The sequence below is a fragment of the Dipodomys ordii genome, unplaced genomic scaffold (assembly GCF_000151885.1).
Source record: "Dipodomys ordii isolate 6190 unplaced genomic scaffold, Dord_2.0 Scaffold12, whole genome shotgun sequence".
In the NCBI taxonomy this organism is placed as follows: Eukaryota; Metazoa; Chordata; class Mammalia; order Rodentia; family Heteromyidae; genus Dipodomys; species Dipodomys ordii.
The window spans coordinates 29,292,400-29,313,293 of NW_012267228.1; the positions used below are offsets into that span (position 1 = coordinate 29,292,400).

The 20,894-nt window shown below is 36.6% G+C and overlaps 1 protein-coding gene across 1 annotated transcript in view; it reads left to right on the forward strand.

Annotated features, from left to right (window-relative positions):
- The window catches only part of Znf385d (zinc finger protein 385D), a 680,575-nt gene that overhangs the window by 401,585 nt on the left and 258,096 nt on the right, over positions 1–20,894 (forward strand). The window contains 1 exon segment of the mRNA XM_013010375.1: positions 18,731–18,873. Coding sequence (XP_012865829.1) covers positions 18,731–18,873 — 143 coding nt within the window.

Here is a 20,894-nt window from a genome sequence, read left to right on the forward strand (position 1 = left end):
GTGCACATAAAGGCAAGATGGATATTCCTGTGTCAAGCTGTGTCACACTCATGCTTTGACTATATATTTGAAAAAAAAATCAGTTAATTTTTTTTAGCTGGGCTAATTAAATCCCATAACTACAGGCAAGACTGCCATGTGCAATTATGATCAAGCCAATGTGCTATCAAGTCACAGTAGCTGGAATACTTGGACAAGAATATTACTTATAAATTTAAATGTCCTCATTCTGATGTGAATAGCAGAATGCATTATCCTTCGGTTTTAAAAAAGTATTAATATCTTCTACTTTCAAACATCACATGGGATCTTTGCTCAATCTAGTGGTTTCAAACTACTTGAAATTATGAAGGAAAAAAATGAATCCAACCAATGTCCATGTGTTAGTATAGGCTAATATAAGCCAGTTACATTTGTTTTTACTAAGTGTTTCAGAAAAGGGTTTATTTCATGAAACAAAGGAAACTATGATTGCAGAGGAGAAAATGGAAAGGAGTAAAAGAAAATTCCTTCTTTATTTAAATGGCAGGGAATCATATTTACTTTTATTAAAACAGTGAATTCAAGAAAGTGGAGAACCAATAAAGGTTTGATGAATGTTTGTGAGAAACAGTGCAGGAAATGAGAAGCATATCTTAAGAGGGAAAAAAAAACTGAGGAGCAGTTAGGAGAGAAAACGTGAGAGGGTAGGTTAGAAATGGAAATCAAAGCTATGGCGAAGGTGTGAACCAGTGTGTCGCCAGGGTGACCAAAAATGGCTTTAACTCTTTCATTCCCAGATACCAAATCAACAATCATGTTTTGATGAGCTACCCAATGTCAGGCATTGAGGTGGTTTCTAACTCAGTATTTTGTTTACCCTCCAACTTAATAAAGAGACTTTCTATAGGTTTTCATTGACTCATGTAAGACGGATACTTCCCTACAGGATGTTTTGAAGGTGTTTTTCCTGCTGTTCATGGGCTGATTAGTAACCTTTCTATTTAGGTCAGAGTATTATCTGGATTTGGTGGTGGTTGATAAGAATAGGATCACTTCCCCAACTTAAGGATTTACTTCCCTTAATGTTTTAAAAATCCCTTTGTCCTCAGTATTGCTTTTTATAACTACCATTTCACAATACTCATACACTGAACTCAGAAATCAATGAGTATGTCATATTCATGTTATGTGTGTGTGCGTGTGTTCCAATATTGGGCTTCACACTCTTTCGTAGCTTTTTGGCTTTTTTGTTGTTGGTTCTGGGGCTTGAACTCTGGTCCTGGGTGCTGCCCCTGAGCTTTTTCACTCAAGGATAGGGCTTTACCACTTTGAACCACAATGCCATTTTCTCTTCTTCAGCTTTTCTACTCAAGGCTGGTTGCTCTTACCCTTGAGTCACTCTTCACTTCCAGCTTTTTGATGGTTAATTGGAGATGAAAATCTGTTAGATTTCTATGCTCAAACTGGCTTTGAATGACAATCCTCAGATCTCAGCCTTCAGAATAGCTAGGATTTCAGATGTGAGCCACCAATTCCCGGCTGAATAGTTCATATTTGGAATAAGGAATACACAATGGAATTCTATGTCTCCATCAGAAGAATGACATCACCTCATTTGTTAGGAAATGGAAAGATGGAAAAAATTATATTAAGTGAAGTAAGCAACACCCAAAGAAACATAGGTCCCATGGCTTCCCTTATTTGCAATAACTAGTATACATTTATGATAATCTTACCAGACAAGCAGAAAAGGTCAAAAGTTACATACAAATGACCATATAAGATGATGCTAAGCGAAATGAACCCCAAGATAGGGACATAAGAGGTTTTATCTTTGTCACTGTTGTTTTTAATGTACTATGTGATCTTTTTTGTTTCTTTTGTATGTTCTTCCCCCATGATATAACCCCTGTTGTCACTGTATTTGGTTCCAGTGCCCTGCATCTTGTACATACACTTTTCTAATTTTCTAATTGGGGAGGGGAAAGGAAATAACAAAATGCTGAAACAAGGATTGACCCATTGTCAGAATGCGATATACATGACACTATGTTGAAAACAAACTTTACAACTTGGGGCTGGGGGTGGGGGAGGGAGAGAGGGACAAGTTGTGAGGTGGGAGGGAAGGGATGATAGGGGAAAAACAAAGGAGGAGTAACAATGCTCTATAGGAAATGTACTCAATACCTTATTCATGCAACTGTAAACCCTCTGTACAGTATCTTTCATATATATATATACATATATATATATACACATAAAGAAAAAAAGTACTAATGAAGCTAGTGTCCCATTTCTTCTGTCTTGATTACCTTTCAAAGCAAGCATGTTGTTTTCATTATTTGTTCATTCACTTATTCACTTACTTATTCAGAGTACGGGTGTGTAAGGATATGAATGCATACATAATTTGGCAAGAATGGCACTGGGTACTATAGAAACATATCAGGCTTGAATTCTCCCTTGCAAGGTGAAGCCACACCATATGACTCATGCCTAAACAAAGAATAAAGATGTTAAGAGATGTACTGACTAGTGATATAAACAGCAGTGTTAATAAAACATATTCCATTTATTTTATAGGTGTTGGAAAGGGAGCAAGGTGAAATGTCATGCAAGAATATGGACTTTGGAATCAGACTCTTCTGGTTCCTAGCTCTTCTTAGCTCTACCCTTCAACAAGGATGATTTATCTGGAGTAAAATAATGTTGACAGAAGGAGACGATAAAACAGTATAGTACAACTTCATTTACTCTATTAAGTATTTCTCCCTGAAAGCTTTAAAGGAATCTGACTTTATTCTTATTTGGTAGGAGAAAGTAATCCCAAAGGAAGAACAAAACTGTTCAAAGGCTGTTAAGCTCCTTAAGCCATGGAACAACTCTAGAATCTGGATATAGCCTTGTCATGATAATGCCTGTACTTTTCACCACTTAAAATATTGAGTGGAATTTGGAAAAGAGAAAGGTGACTACAGTTCTAAAGAGACCAGGAGACAACAGACTTTGTTTCTGAACCTTGGGAGTAAGAGACAGGGATAGTGAAGTTCCCACATTGTCAAGGTTTGGGAAGAACATTTCCTTATCTCTGCTTTCTCGGACAGTAGACAGTATGAATGGGTAAGAACTGGTCATAATGACATTGATGATATGGAAGACAGATATGTAGAACTGGGAAGGCATAATGATGTTTGAAAACTATATGCAGGACAGAGCAGAATCATTCAGGAAAATGCAGGGCCAATTTCAGAGGACAAGTTTCTGTAGAATTTCTTTTCTCTCTCAGCAGGCATTCCTGCTCAAAGCAATTTGACTCATTCTGTTTTGTTCTTCCTTTGGGATTAATGTCCTTGTAAAAGCACAAACTAATCTTTATAATGTAAGGCAAACAGCCTCTGGAATTTGAAAGGACTAACTCAAATTCTCTGAGGCTATGATTACAGCCCCTTCTCAAGGCTTCTTTTAGGGCCAGTAGTTGTTTTGTTTTTCACGGAGCTCTTTTGGGTTTACAGTGATTAGGTCACTGCACATTCTTATACTGTCTTAGACATATCAGTAAGAAGAGCTACAAGAGACCTGTGAAGTCTCAAAAATGTTCCATTATGTTTGAAGCATGAGGAATTATCAGGAAAAAAAAATGTTTACTAGCTCTTGCACCAAGTGGTGGAATGAAAGTCTCCTATTTACTTAAAGCAAATGCAGATCTCAAGTTAGTCTCATAATCTGGAAAAACTTGAGCAGAAACAACAGATACCCTTCTTCATCTTCTCATGAGATTCCAAGGCGAGTGTAGCTGAAATCTATGCCTAATGTTTTGTTGTATTGACATCATTATTAAGACACTGCCTGTCTTCCAAAGCTTACAGATGACTTCTTTAAGTCTTCTGGGCTGATGGATCATCCTAAGAACTGAGGGTGGGATGTCCTAATGTTATCATAGTTGGCCCATTTGTTGTTTATTTTGAGCATTGGCAACTGATCAACTGGATTATGATACTGGAATGCTAAATAGGATTCTGAAGCCAACAGGAAATACGATTCATTGCTAATAAATACTGTGAATATTGGAAAAGGGAGAAGTATTCTGGACTCTTGTCTTTTACTTTTGGGGCCCCTAGAGAGAAGATGATTTTACAAGAAGCCAGAAATCAGTCAAACTATATTTTACTCCATAGTTCAATTAGCTGTTACAAAATCTTTCATCTCATAGGTCCTCAATTTCCATCAGTAACTCATCAAGAACTAACAGGATTGTATAAATTCAAAGCTAGGTATATACAAGCAATTTTTCATAGTAGTTTTAGTTACTGATTATCGTTGTTATTGGAATTTTGTTTTGACTAATTCAATTTATATGGTTAGCCATACACCAGAAGAGTGTTCATTTACCAGAAAACTTTACTCTTGTTGCTAAATTTTTCTCTTAGACTTTTACTTGGGCCTGTGCTGTTCTCGACATTCAAAGAGAAAGAAATGGTAAAACTATGAGCAAATTTACAGAAACAAACAAACAATCAAACTCTGAGGCAATTTCAGTTTCATCTTATATCAGTGAGTGAATTCAGGCTCTGTTTGAGCAGAATCATACTGATGAAATTACCTGTACAAGTCAAGATATACAGGTGACTCATGCTAAGTCAAGAATCTCTATATTTTGGGCTGAAATTTACAAAAAGGTGAGAGCATGATGAATTCATCCAAAAAAAAATTTAACTTTGGCCTGTAATTCTGGATTTCCAGATAGAGCTGGGATTCTCAGAACTCAGTGGGACCCGAAATGCTGTCTCAAAATGAAGGCTCCCGTTCATCATTTCCTGGACCTGACTCATAGCAAGGATGGATCCCATTGGCTACTTGCTCTATTTTCATTTTAGTTTTGCTTTAATTTTTGTGTTTTGTCACCTCATTTTGTGACGTTTTTAGTGTGTGCATCACAGCATAGATATCTCATATGTCACACGCTGAATTTTGGTGAGGGCTCTGCAAATTTAGCATGAAGACTCTGTTCTGCCTGGGGCTGTAACAGCATCTCTTCTGGTTCTATAATTCTATGTCTGCTGCCTCTTGGCTATTTGATTCTAAAAAATAAAAATAGGTCCCTTCCTCGGATGCAATTTCTTGCTTTGGTATGAGTAGAGTGCAGTCTTGCTTGGAGGTGGGGGAGGAGAAAAGAAGTACAGAGAGATGAAGACATAAAGACATTGGGCTGAAGTCATGAAGAACAATGTGAAGAATAAGCCAATGAGACCAGTGGCAGTTGGACTGCATCTTGACATCCTGCCTGGTGGGGGTGCTGTTACCAAGAATCAGTGCCTTGGCCTCTCAAGGCTACATATGCAGTTTTCTAAAATAAGGCCGAGTTCTTCTTATGAGACATACTGATTGTGAGGAGCTTGGTATAGAGTAGGTGCTTCATCACGGTGGGCTCCCCTGGCATCCGTTGCATTTTCCGTTTGGTGGAAGTCAGAACTTAGAAGGCATGTGAGAGGGAGCAAAGGAACAATATTATCCAATAAAAAGGGCTTTGAAATCAGACATCTCTGGTTTCTAATGCTTCTTAGCTGCGTAATAAGGTGATTTACCTGGAGTAAAATGATCTCATTAAGCCTGTTTCTCACTTGTAAATTGAAATCAAGGATATCTTCAGCATTTACTGAAGTAATAGGTAAAGACATCTACCACAGGTCCTAGGATATAATAAGGGTTGAAAATGACAGGACTTGTAAAACAGGTTATGTGTGGCTCTTTGCTTACAATCATCTACTAGTGTCTATTTGATTTTTCTTCCTTCTAAAGCAAATCACTTTCCAGATTCCATAATTACTACAATTCCATTAGCAACTGCTATTACATTTTTTTTTTTCTCCAAGTGCTACATGTTTCAGGGTGAAAAGAAAATATCAAGTTTGGGCTGTTTGAAGCAAAACTTGCCAGAGGAAACAATCACAGTGAGGCAGAGACTAAACAGAACCCGTGTCAACTCCACAGGGAGTGTTCTTGAGGAAATTGAAATCAGAAATTCTTTGCTGCTGTTATAAAGTTTGTAAAAATGTTCACCAAAGCAATGCAAGTCAGAACTCACACTTCCTACGCACTAGAATGTAATGGTACTAGCAGTGCTGGGGATTTTCTGCCTCCTGACGAGAGCAACACTGTCCTCTCTACAGTTCTTGATTCATTTCACTTCCTTTGATGATTGATAGTTGCTTAATTAGTGATGGATTTTCCAAATGTCATCTAATGACAGCAGCAGTAGGATTGCCTAGGGACTTTAAGTCATGATCATTACAAAAAAAAACTTAAAAGTTAAAAACATTTTAAAATATTCACATTGGAAGCCAGATGCTGGTAGCTTATACCAGTGATAATAACTTTACTCAAGAAGCTGAGATTGCAGGGCACTAGTGGCTCATGTCTGTAATCCTAGCTACTCCGGAGGCTGAGATCTGAGAATCACGGTTCAAAGTCCAGGCAAGAAAGTCTGTGAGACTGTTATCTCCAACTAACCACCAGAAAACCGGAAGTGGCACTGTGGCTCAAGTGGTAGAGTGTTCACATTGAGTTCAAGAGCTCAGGGAAGCACCCAGGCTCAGAGTTCAAGCCCCATGACCAACCAAAAAAAAAGAGAGAGAGAGAGAGAGAGAGGCTGAGATCCTTAAGGATCATGGTTCAAAGTCAGCCTGGGCAAGAAAGGCCATGAGACTCTTGTTTCCAATTAACTACCTGAGAAAGATACAAAACAAAGCAAAGAGACAAACAAAACCAGAAGTAGAGATGTGGCTCAAAGTGGTGGAGTGTTTGACTTGTTCAAAAAAATCACCCATGTGCTGAATTCAAGATCCAAAACAGAAAGAAAAAGAATCCATATTGGAATATTGAGTGTTCTAAGGAGATATTACCATCAAGTTCAGTAGAATTAGAAATTAGATAAATTTATTTCTACTTTGCTGTTCCAAACATGCAAAATGAAAGGTAGATCTGAATGAACAAATAAATAAATAAATGCAAAAAGTAAAATTCTGATATCTTTGGATGAAAGGCATTGTACCTGGTAGGCCCAATACATATACAATCTATAATAGACTGGATTTATAAACATGTAAAATTATTTCTTGAATAACCCAGAGCCTTACAAGTAAATGCCTCTTAGTAAACATTGATTTGATTTGGCAAATTTAATTTGTCAAACTGAAACTAGTTTTACTTTTTTTCCACTGTTTTCCATCAAAAAAGTCAATCTCTAAATAAACACAGATCTAATGTTGATATCAGAGTCTGAATACAGAAAGTTTGGTACCATATCCTGTGCCATCCACTTACTGTGTGAACTTGAACATTCCTGAGTATTTGTCTCAGTCTCCAATGACTCCATCCCCTTATTCACATGCTATTAAAGATCAAAGAGCTGGCCGACAGCACCCAACACACTGCCCATTGCATAAAAGTAGAAATGTTGCTTTTATGCTCACAGAAGTAATGGGCATTGTTTTACAAGAAAGAAAATTCATACCTAAACATGAAATTCATGTTTTAAGAAATGTGTGTTGTAAAAGATGTTAATAAAATGTTTTTAAAAAATATGGTTTTTAGTGTCAGGACTATTTATCTAAAGATAGAAACCAACAATGGAAGTTTAATTGGACTAAACAAATGAACACGTGCCTCAGCTTTTAGCAATTAATTCAAATAAACCCTCTGACTGTTAACCATCCTTGGCATTTCCAGTGTTTTGAGGAAGCTGCAGGCTTTGAAAAGGGAGCCATTGTTGTTTAGGGCCTAAGGGAAGAAGGGTGCAAAATCACAGTAGGCTGTGATCCAGTTTAATTCCTTCATCCAGGTTATCCATCCATCTATTTTTAAAACAGAAATACGAATCACTCATTACCAGGAAGTCCTAAAACTGCAAAAGAGGAATGAAGTACACATTGTTTTTTCCTTAACTAAGTGGAGGTGGAGATGGCTGCCAAGCATGGTCTCTCACACCTGTAATCCTAGCTCAGCTTTTTGAGTAGAGCTCAGGAGGCCTGTAAGTTCCAGGTAACAAATCAACAAAACAAGCTGTGTGCAGTGGCTCTGCCTTTGATCCAGACTATACAGGGGAAGGTTGGGGGGTGGAGGGGAGTACCTGTAGATAAGAAGAAAGTAGTTCCAGGCCAGCACTGAGGAAAAATGAGAAACATTTCCTGAAAAATAGTAGAGGGCCTACCTAGCAAGCAGGAGGCCCTGAATTCAAATTCCAGCGGTGCTCAACAAACAAACAAACAAATAAATAAATAACCAAAGACTAGATATGATTAAAATTGCCCAGTGGCACCGATAATTTAGTCCTCCATCTATAATGAGCTTGATTTCGCATTTAGTTGACTGGTTCCTGACCCAGTTCATTGGAAAAAAGTAGAAGCTTTTCTGACAGCCTTTCCTGAGATAAGATGTAAAAAAAAAAAAAAAATTCCACAGGCCTTAAAATTGGTACTTTTTGCTGCATTGATTTAAAGATAGCAATAATATTAATTTCACAGTGATTTTTTTTAATCCGAAGTGCTTTTTGAGTATGCTTATCACTGATCTCACATGAAGATTCATGAATGACATTGTCCTATCTAGAGATGATGGATACTTGGTGCTGTTTGACATCATTCCCACCATTGTCAGTTTTTGCCTCTGATAATGACCACTTGTAGTTCTGAGAAAATCTTCCCTTTTCAAACTTCAAAGATAGGGATCCAGCAAAAGGCTAGAGTTTCTTTTCTATTACCCATGCATTCTGAAACATACCATATTAAATAGATTGCCAATGAATTCTTTCCTTTTTTTGGGGGAGGGGTCCGGTCATGGGGCCTGAACTCTGGGCCTGGGCACTGTCCCTCAGCTCTTCAGCTCAAGGCTAGCGCTCTACCACTTGAGCCATAGTGCCATTTCCGGCTTTTTTCTCTTTGCTTATGTGGTGCTGAGGAATCGGACCCAGGGCCTCATGCATGCAAGGCAAGCACTCTACCACTGAGCCACCTTCCCAGCCCCACCAATGAATTATTTCTTATCAGAGAACGCTGCTTTTGCCCTGGAGAGATAATGTTGACTACAACCTTTAGAAATTCCTCTCGAGGAAAAAAATAATTACATTTTCCTGTTCTTTAATACTAGCTGCTGACTGTCATGACAATTTCTAGACAAAGTCTTATGATTAACATCCTATGAGGCAGGTAACATGGGGATATTTGCAATAAGTAGTTGAAAGCCCCTTACACTGGTACTCCTAAGGATTCTTCTCTAGCCTTTTCCAGACACCAGAAATGATCATGACCATTGCTGAGATAACTGAGAGACTCTACTTTCCCTCTACGGACCATTTGATTTAGATTATTAGCAACTGGATGATGTAAGTGTTTTGATTTGTGTCAGGACACTCAATGAGAGTAACAAAGAAGACAATGCTACAGACAACTTTCTCCCTAGCTTCCTTCCCAGCTGAAATTTGGTATGAACAAGAATTTGAAGGCTAGGCCAAGTAGCTTATATATATAATCCCAACTTCTTGGAAGGATGATATTGGGAGGATCAAAATCTAAGGCTAGCCTAGAAATACACACATACACACACACACACACACACACACACATATATATTTGAGTGTTAGATCCCTATCTTAATACTCAAAGTCAAACATGTTAGTACTTTTCTATAATCTCACCTACACAGACCCTGGAAAATACATGAGATTATATCTGAAAAAATAACACTAAAAATGTTGGAGGGAGGGCTCAAGAGTTACAGCATTTGTCTAAACATGAGCAAGTTTCTGGGTTGAAACCTCAGTGCGACCAACTAAATATATAAAATTTAAGGAAAAAATAATTTCGACAAGTAGAATAATTCTGTGTATCAGATTGAATCACTGGCCTTTGACTGGGACAAATGGTTTGGAATCAGTGTTTCTAGCATGGTGATCTAGTTTCCTCAACTCATATATTCATTTTCACCTTCTTGTACCCTGGAATGAAGAGCAGGACCTGAGAGGAAACTGACATCTTGGGGAGATGGAAAGGTTTGTTCTCACATGATCAGACTTTAACACTGAGTTGACCTGCCAGGAGCAGGTCCCTTAGGCATCCAAGAACCTCATCCTGAGTAGAGGTGCTGAATTGTCCTTCTGTCTCATCTAGGTGAATGGATAGTTCCACACACAGGGTAACAGCCAAAATAATGCAGGGAAAAAAAAAAAAACCTGACCAAATCATAGTCAATTCAAACTTCATCTCCAAATGAGCTTCCAGTTCTATTCATTGGGAAGAATGCTAAACCAAATGCAAACTGAGTAGAGATTTGGATCACCCAGCCATAGGAAAATAAAGTCCTTAGCTATCCTAGACCAAGAGTTAAAATAATATCAACAGTAAACTGCCCTTGTAATCCTCAGCCAATAGCCTTGGGTACTGAGAGGCGATCACACCGGAAAGTCAATGAACACATATTTGTTTTTTTTGATTAGGCAAATAGATGAGAAAGGATGTGAATTGAGGGATTTGTAACACAGTTGGTATAGTTTTCATGCCTTTTATGATCTTCCTTTAAATAGCACTCAGCCGTAATGGTCCTATGGTAGGGAAATAGGAATGCTGGCTCCTGAATGCTCCTGTGTCCCTCTTCCTACTTTACAAGGCTTTGTCTATCTGATGTTTTTAAAACAATAATGAAAGGCTTTCATAGGATTGATAATTTCACTGCATTTGCTTTTATCTCCCAGAGAACTAGCTTGCTTAGTACAACAAAACCAAGGTTATAGAGTGTTTTTTTTTCTTTTCTTTTATTCTTCTATTTTATTGCCCTTGTTTTAATTTAAAAGCTATTTGAATCAGTGAATTGAGAATTGCTAACTTTACTTGGATTCTTTGGGAACGATATTTTTGCTTCCTGGAACCTGAGCTTTCAAGTGTATAAGCCAGATTTTATAATTGATAAGTCATAGAATTGAGGAATTGAGTATTTAAAGGAATTAAGGTGATTAGCAGGCTAATTCTTGCCAATTATTCAATAGACTTACCAAATTTAGATGTATTACTTACCATGGCCAGTTCTTGCAGCTTTAGTTTTCTGTGGGCAGTGTCTGAATAGTGTAGCCTAAATGCCCCAAATCCACCATTCCTTTCTCTCCTTCCCCATAATGGTATCAGGTCTGTTTTTGTAAGCTCACAATCACATGGTCACCTGCTTTCCAATAATAAGCTCCTCTCTCCTCCAAGGGGCATGGTATGTTTGAACTGAAGCATGTGGGAACAGATATGTGTACTAAAGTAGTTTTTTAGTCATAACTACCAAGAATCTAATATTATTTAAAATGTGCTAGATGTTTTCCTGATATGCATTAACATTTTGAACAGCTTAGTGTTTGATAATTAAAATGTATATTTCTTTTTAAATTAAAATTACTTATGATGCATCAACATTTTACATATTTATGACTTTTGAGTGTATTCATTGTATAAGGTTCAAACCAGTATACATATAACGTGTTATCAAAATTACTTATTATGATAAGAACATTCCAATTTTTCAAGCTTTTTGAACATTATTGTTAGCTATACCACACTGCTGTGTAATAATTACCAGAAAAATATTTTCCTTAAGTATAATTAATGCCCAGTGATTGCCCTCATTATAGATAAGTGAATATATTTTAATGTGAATACATATAGAATTCAGTACATTTTTGCTGACATATGTATATATTTACATATATATAAATATTTTGCATACATATACATATATACATGATTTATATTATGAATATATGTATATATTTATATATATATTTAAATAGTATATATATACTTTATGTATGTACATTGCATAGTTTTTGTATAAATATATATACTATATATGTATAATTTATGTTTATAGATATAAATGTATAAATTTATATGTGAATAACTTGATAAGTATAAGAGATAGTAAAGAGATTATTTTTCTCATAAGAAAATCAGGGAGCTGGATGCTAGTGGGTCATGCCTGTAATCCTAGCTACTCAAGAGGCTAAGATCTAAGGATCATGGTTCTAAGCCAGCCCAGGCAGGAAAGTCCATGAGACTCTTATTTCCAATTAACCACCAGAAAACAAGAAGTGGCACTGTGGCTCAGGTGGTAGAGCACTAGCCTTGAGTTGAAGAGCTCAGGGACAGCACCCAGGCCCAGAATTCAAGCTCGATGACTGACAAAAAATAAATTAAAAAAGAAAGAGAAAGAAAGAAAGAGAAAAAAGAAAGAAGGAAGGAAGGAAGGAAGGAAGGAAGGAAGAAAGGGAGGAAGGGAGAGAGAAAAAGAAAATCAGGGATTTCTGCTGATTTCTATAAATAATATGTTCTTAGATAAATATGCATATATATTTAAATACACACAGATATGATCACAGTTCTAAATTGTACCTTGGGATGCATATTTAATAGCTGCCAGTTCTAATCACTTTGAACTTAAATCTAACTTAAATCTAAGATTAAGGTTAAATTGTCAGATTCTTTGTCTATGTCTGTTGAATGAACCTGGAGTAGATCAAGTGGAAAAGGTTAAAGTTAGATGTATTATAGAAAGATATTACTACATTCTCAAGTAGTATTTCAAAATATTCATTTACAAAGAAACCCTTTTCTGTAAACATTCTTCTTGGGAAATCAACCTAGACAAAAGAAGGAAGGTGAAAGGACTTTGAGTTTCTTGACTGTTTTCATTGGACCTAGACAGCTGGTCTGTTAAAAAAAAAAATAGATGCCTCACTGACTTAGCATGAATTGGAGACACTGAGCTAACCACTTTCTATGCAATAAGCTTCACAGGACAACTCTGCCTTCCATTCCTATTTAACTCTGTAAGTTATTAAATTGCACTTTTGGGGAAGGGAGTTGGGTTTGAATTCAGGGCCTCATACTCATCTTTCTTGCACCACCTGAGCCATGACATTTTGCTGGTTAATTGTAACTGAAGTATCATGGATTTTTCCACCCTGGTTGACTTCCAGCTGAGATCCTCCAGATTTCAGCCTTCTGAGTAGCTAGGATTTTAGGGGTGAGCCACCAGCAACTGGCCAAAGCAGCATGCTTAAATTTACATTTTAAACTTGTTTTTCAAATACATAAACTAGTCAAGTGACTACTAATTTCTCTACCTCTATTAACAAGTACTTAACAACTGGTTACTCCAATATTTCTTTATTCAAGTTCATGAAGTAGTACTTTGTGAAACATACAGCTACCTTGTAAATAGAGCAAAATGCTACCCAATATGTTGGCTCTATAGTTAACTATTTGCAGGAATAGTTGTAAATATTCACTAACAGAAATGAGTGGCAAAAAAAAGGAGGAAGGTGTCCATAGTCTCTGGGATCACCAGACTTATTTTTGTTTTGTTTTGTTTGCCAGTTCTGGGACTTTAACTTAGGTCATAGGCACTGTCCCTGAGCTTCTTTTGCTCAAGGCTAGCACTCTACTACTTGAGCCACAGTGCTGCTTCTGGGTTTTTCTGTTTATGTGGTACTGAGGAATTGAAACCAGGGCTTCTTGCATGCTAGGCAAGCACTCCACCACTAAGCCACATTCCCAGCCTGATCACCAAACTTTACTATATTACTGCCATTATACACCTTACTCAATGCTATTAAGTATTCTGTATTCACTGTGTTTTGATCTGTTAACAAATTTGGTATGAAAACCTACGAACTACTTTGAAATCTAATAATTATTAAAACTGTAGATTAGACCAGGCATAGGAGTGCAGAACTAGTACTCCAGAATTTGAGACAAGAGGATTGTGATTTTAGGCCAGCTAGAGCTAGACCAGTAAGAGCCTGTCTCAAAAAAGAAAAGCGCATTTGTGTCCATTAAAAATTCACCGACTATAAAATGTGTGATGCTTAATATGAAGTTTCAAAAACAAAGCCTATGACTTTATATCTTTTGTAGTCTCTTTTCCATAGATATGTGGAATTGTTTTTCTCAAATTAAGAAATTTAATACTTCCATATGATATTGTAATGAATGAAACACTACTATTGGTAACTGTTAATAACAAAATAAGTCTCTAACCTATAGAAATGTCTACAAATTTATTGGGCATTTTGTTTATTATTATAATTATTGAGAAAATTTTGATAAATATTTTTAAAACCTATCTTTGATAAGTATGAATACCTTATACAAAGTTTTAGCTATATATATCTAAAATATATCTAAAAATGTTCCTGCTCAGTAGGTGAAGTAGAATTCTTTAATTATATTTAATTGTACAAAGGAATTTCTATTTAACAAAGCAGTTTATGAATACAATGTGTCTTGATCAATATCAACTCTTTCAACATTCTCACCCATCCCTCTCCTCCTCAACCCTGTCCTCACTCTTCTTAATTTTATAGGTTGTTTATAGGCTTCTTAACTGTATTTCCCACTTCTTCATTTGTTTGTCCTTTGCCCTTTGACCCCACCTCACCCCTTTCAAGTACTCACTTCTTGGTGGTGTATTTTTCTGAACTTTGATTTGGGCTTTCTAAGAAGATACACAATTTGAGTTCACTTTTGAATCTACTATGTTTCAGGCAATACATTTGTATACACTTGCATTCCATTTACCCCATTTATTTATGAGGTTATAAGCTAAACCTAGCTTACACATATAAGGCAAAGCATGAATCCATTGTCTTTCTGACCCTGACTGACTTCACTTAACATAGTTTCCAAGTCCTTCCATCACTTTACAAGTATTACAATATTTATTTTTCTTTTATTATTATCTTTAAGTAATGGTGGTACAAAGGAGTTGCCATTTAACAAAGCAGCCTATGAATGTAATGTATCTTGATTGGTATCACCCCTTTCAACCTTCTCATCCACCCCTCCCCTACCTATTTCTTTCCTCATTCTTCTTAATTTTGTAAGATATACATTGTATTCTGGTCTGCTGTTATCCCTTCTTCTCTGCTTCATTTGTCTACCCTACTTTTCTGAGGAGCACTTTTTATTTTCCAGTTTGGGGATTTGAACTCAGGATCTTGTGCTCACTTAACTTGTTTGGATGGTATTCTATGACTCAAGCCATGCCTCCATCCTGGTTTTTTTAAAGTTATTTGGAGGCTGGAATTTCACCAATTTTTCTGCCTGGGCTGTCTTTGAATCATGATCATCTGGAATGCAACCTCCTGTATAGCTAGGATTTCATGAGTGAGCCATCAGAACCCACAGAGGAGCACATTTTAGTGTACTTGGTAGATGTGACCTTATATTTGCAAGTTTTGAATGTACACTATTTGAAAATTGTATTCTTATTTCTGAGCATGTATGGATCAACATAACTGAAACTAATCTAGATATTGAAAACAAAAAGGATTAGTTAGAAATAGAATTTAAGAGGCAGCTTTAATTTTATGCCTCAATATCAGGGCAATAGATTTAAAACAGCATTTTTTTCCTTTTTAAATCCATATGCTTTTGTTTTTTATTGTCTTATTTCACTGGCTTTTTCAGTGTCAAATAGAAGTGGTGAAATGTCTCCTCATACATTTCTCTTTGGCCCTAATTTGTCTCTAATTGTTGTTTATCATGGATGAAGGTTGGATTTGCATTATATGTTGCTCATGTGTCTATTGGAGATTGGCTCTTTGTTTCTTTTTCATACATACCACATTAAGTGGTTTTTGGAAATTAAATGAATCCTGTGTTCTTGGACAAATCATACTTGATTCTGGTATAAATCCCTCCTATACTATTGTCATATTTGGTTTGATATATCTAATTAAAACAGCAATTTTAAAATAAAATAATAGACATATGAATGTTATAGCTTACTGTCATAGATTGAGTGATTTTGGAAGTGGTTTCTGAGACTTTGTTGGGGGGTGGTTTGGGAAACAACAGCTGTGAAGAATGAGGAATATAGAATTGAGAAGAGGATCCAGGTGCTGGTGGTTCATGCTTATAACCTTAGATATTCAGGGAGCTAAGACTTGGAGGATTGAGGATTGAGGCTAGCTTGGGCTGAAAGTATGTGACATTTCATCTCCAAAATAACCAGCATAAAGCAGAGCTGGATGCATGGCTCAAGTAATAGAACACCAGCTGAGCAAGTATTAATAATCTGTTATTGGAGGGCAACAGGGGGACAAGACTTCAATTCAGTCACAGTGGGGCCTCAGTTGCTCTTAGATACCACTAGGAGCAATGGAGATGAGAAAAAAAAAGCTTCAGAGTTCTTTCTCCCTGAGGCAAAGGACAAAAAACATATCCACACCCTACTTTAATCATCTATTATTGCTTGTGTCAGCAAAGCATTTTACTTGAGGCTCACCTTGGGTACATTCTCTTTGGCTCAGGGTGATTTAGGAGAAGGACCTTAGATGAGTACTATCAACCATTTATCTCCAAGCAGCTAGGAGAAAGAATCCATCCATTCCAGAAATAGGTCTGTGTAGTAGACATCAGCAACTACTACACCTATAATTTAATAGCAAGTTTTGAGGTGGGAATAGTTAAGCCCACATGTTTTTCCCCAATTTTATAAAGTTTTATGAGTCTTGTATAGTCATTTTGTACTTTATGAAGGAAATTCATTTGTCAGAGTGCCTTCGATTATCTGTATGTCTATGAAAATTATATGCATATCCTGGAAAAGAGAGGGGAGAAATAAAATTTACACTTTGCAATCAAATCAACATATTTCACTCTGTGTTTTACTTTGCAGTAGATTTTTTTTAAAGTGTGAATTTAACTGTTTAGAATCTTGAACCTGACAAAGATTTAAAAATGAACTAATTATAGAATTTGTTCAATTGCTTTCTTGTAATTATACACAGGGAAACAACAGAAAGAACTTAAGGGCTTATTAACTTATAATTTTTCTACATAATGTGTTTTTAGTCCTTACTTATTTTGAGGGCCTTAAGATCAAACATAATGAATGTATTTTACAAATGTCTTCACATGGAAAATTAAATAATTTAAAATTAGTTATTGATGCTCACCATATTTTGTATACATGTTAAAATCATACTCTTGATTTTTTAATCAAAACTTACTTTATTTCTCAGTTTTCTAAGACACTCACAAAAATTTTATTTTGGTTCTTTAACTTTTTATTGAAAGGAAACTTTGAGCAATACAATATTATTCAGGACAGGTCTATCACTGAAGTTTTATGGATGCGCTCTCTAGAAAAGGTTATACACCCACACTCAATCCACTACCAGGTGGACAATAAAATAACTTTATGGTAGGCTCTCGTGAACATAGACTTGCTATATTTTGCTTTTATCTCTGTTTATTTGAACATCTGTCTTCTATTTCCTGCCTTGTACTATTTGGTTGTTTTTTTTTTTTTAAGTGGTTTGCTGATTTTAACTTTGTTGTTGATCTTGCACTTGAAGAGGATGTTTTAAAGAGGGAAGTTAAAACAGCAAGGAAAAAAAATACTGTTTTTGTTAATTTGGCTCCAACTGATTTTATACCTGGTAGCAAGAGAGCGTATGGTTCTTGCATGTGTGGTTAATTAAATTCTGTACTGATGGCTTCTGGTTCAGGTATTCAGTCATCCACCTTGTTAGCAGATCTTCTGCCCAGTAGGATTAGATTTGTCACTGGGGAGTCATTTCAGAATGTTTTCTTTGTGTGTGGAAGGTGGGATGATGGCATCTCTCTCTATTCTGGAGGGCAGATCAGTGAAAGAGGGGCACACATCTTCTCTCATCACTCACCTAGAATTCTTTGCCATTTCATTTTGTGTACTCACTGCATTTGGGATTCTCATCGGCGGTTTTATACAGTCTGTTGCTTGCCTCTCAGATTAGGAGAATGTTGATGTCTTTTAAGTTCCCAAGGATTCAAACTGCCCTTAATTAACAGCAAATTAATGTTTTGGAATGCTATAAAAAATATAGGAGACTGAACAGAGGGGTTAAGCTTCCCTCCTTCCAGCTTCTGAGTGTGGTGAGCTCCTCAAGCAGAGGTGGCTACAACCAGGTGTCCTCTTGCAAACAGCTGGCTACCCTCTAGTATGCAAAGGGAATGCCTTTGTTCTAATTCCACGGCTTGTTGATTTGTGCCTATCTAAAGTTTCACCTACTTAGTACTTGGTTGAAGCAACTGAGTTTCTATATACTCAAAGCTACAGGGTTTCTGGATAACACAAGGTTGCTGAACTTGTAACATTGGGTTTATGGATCATAATCTTCAAGTTTCCAGGGCAGTGAATTGCCAGTGCTCACAGTTGAGTTTCTTATCTGTGCCAGATTTCATGTCATCTTCCTGGCAGAGTTTTGGACTGGTGAAAAAGCACAGATTTTGGTTTGGTTTGGTTTTACTAGCAAAGCACCCACTCTGATTTTAGGCATATTCTGAACAGATTCATTTTCAAAGAAGGATGGCCAAGCAATGGTGGAGGTGTATGGCTTTTAGAATCCAGAGATTTTGGTTGCAGGTTTATTACTGACCCCCATCTAGAGAGCAAAACAAAAACAGGCCAGGAGTTTGAACTACTGACTGCTGATTCCATAACAGATAGCTATGATCCAAGAAAAAAAATGCAGCTCAGCTAGCTTTGCCTGTCTCGTGGTCAATCTGTTCACTTGCTGGTTCCCAGTTGAGCTCAGAAGACTCCATGTCTTGTTTCTTCCAGTGACCTACAAAGCTGATGTTTTTGTTTCTAAAGAACTTAGGGTTTTTTGTTGCTTACTTTTTTTCTATACTCATATCCTTGATTGCTCCTTTTGCTCTCATCTCTACAGGTGGTACATGCCAGAGTCCTGCTCTCCCAGCCCTAGTCCGTCCACCAGCTCCCCCTTTGCAACCGTCGCTGGATATCAAACCATTTCTTCCCTTTCCACTTGACACTACAGCTGCAGTCAACCTCTTCCCGAATTTTAATGCGGTGAGTACTCACAGCCAAAATTTTATCTGCCAGAATAACAGGTACTGGGACATCTTAAGGGACATGACTTCTCTGGAAATCATGATGAAGTCAGTTGTCTGCCTGATTGTGTTGTCCCCAGAGCCAGACTTTTTACATGGAAATGAAAAGAGATACCTTTACTTATTTTTATTCGTAGTTGTGTGATGTCTCTTGTTTTTGGCAACACCAACACCTCCATCATTTTGTTGAAGCAGGTCAGATTGAAGTTTAGCAAATTTATTACAGAGGAGGTTAAAATTCAAGTAGATGTTTGTTTCTTCACTCTGAATCTAGTTTGTTCTTCAAATTTGACTTATCTAATTTAAGGAATCTTGACATGTGTGTAATAATTTTCATGTGTATAGTACTTCATCCTAACTTAGAACAACTCAGTGTTCTGATAGCGACTGTTTTAATATTGTTTTTTCGTTTTGTGGAGCCACAATTGACTGGAGTATTTCTGAAGGTAATTTGTTTCTTTGGGCTTTGTCAATTGCCTTCTTGGCATAAGTTCAATTGTACCGCGCACCCCCCTCCCCCCATCCCATTTTCACTTTTAAGCTGACTTTATAAGCGGCAAGATCATCATATTCATTGTAATTCTTTTTTATGTAAGTATTTTAGGATGGAAATTGAAAGAAGGGTTGAAAAGGTTAGGAGCATTTAAGTGACAGATTTCGTAAATATCATCTGATTCAGCTTTCAGCAGTGTTTACAATGCCAGACTAAGCTTACCAATGACAGGATATGTCAACCCAACCAAAGCAAAGAGGATTAATCTGAGAGGTCACTGAGTGCCTGTGATCTAAATAACATTTTCTTATTGCAACATTTACTCCCATGAAGGCTTAAAAAAAATTCAGCCCACAATTAAACTACTCTTCAGAGGAGAGAAACAGGGTGTATATATATATATACACACACACACACACACACACACACACACACACACACACACACACACGGATAAAAGAAACACGGAATATCCTGAAGAATGTATTGAAAAATACAGTTTCTAATCCTAGATGTCATGAAGAGTACAGAAAAATTCGTTTGTTACCAAATCTTGCAGGTTCATTTATATCCTGCTTCTTTGCAGAAAATGTCCATTAAAAACCTAGAAAGAATTTTGGTGAGTTACTTAGGATCTTTTAAGTATAGACTTATATCATCTGCAAATCTGGATAATATGACTTTCTTTCCTATTTGAATCTCTTTTATTTCCTTCTCTTATTTTTATTGTTCTGGCTAAGAATTGCAATGTTATATTGAATAAAAGTGGGAAGAATGGAAACCTTTGTCTGTTCTTTGACTTCAAAGGAGTTGTGTTTTTCTCTGTGTAACATGATATTGACTACAGGTTTGTCTTTTAGAGGCTTTATTATTTTGAAATTGTTTCTTTTATTCAATTTCTGGAGACTGTTATCATAATGTTGAATTTTCTGCATGCATTGAAAAAAAAGTATCATTTTGTCCTTGATTCTCTTTATGTGCTGTATTACATTTGCTTGTTTGTGTACAACAAACTATCCTTGCATCCCTGGAATAAAACTAACTTTCTCATGGTAAATGGTCTCTTTAGAAAGTTGTTTGCAAGTGTTTTATTGACAATTGTGACAATATCTAAGTTTATGAAAGAAATTATGCTATTATTTTCTTTAATTTTCTATCATTTCTATAATTTTATAGGGTTTTGGTATCAGGATAATCTTCATTGAATGAGTTCATAGCATTTCCCTTCTATTTTACAGAATAGTTTGAGGAGTACTAGTGTTAGTTTTTTGTTTTTTTTTCTTTTTTGTCAGTCATGGTGCTTAAACTCTGGGCCTGGGCATTGTCCCTCAGCTCTTCAGCTCAAGGCAAGCACTCTATCGCTTGAGCCACAATGCCACTTCTGGTTTTCAAGTAGTTTATTGGAGATAAGAGTCTCACGCACTTTCCCTGCCCAGGCTGGTTTTGAATCATGATCCTCAGATCTCACCCTCCTAAGTAGCTAGGAT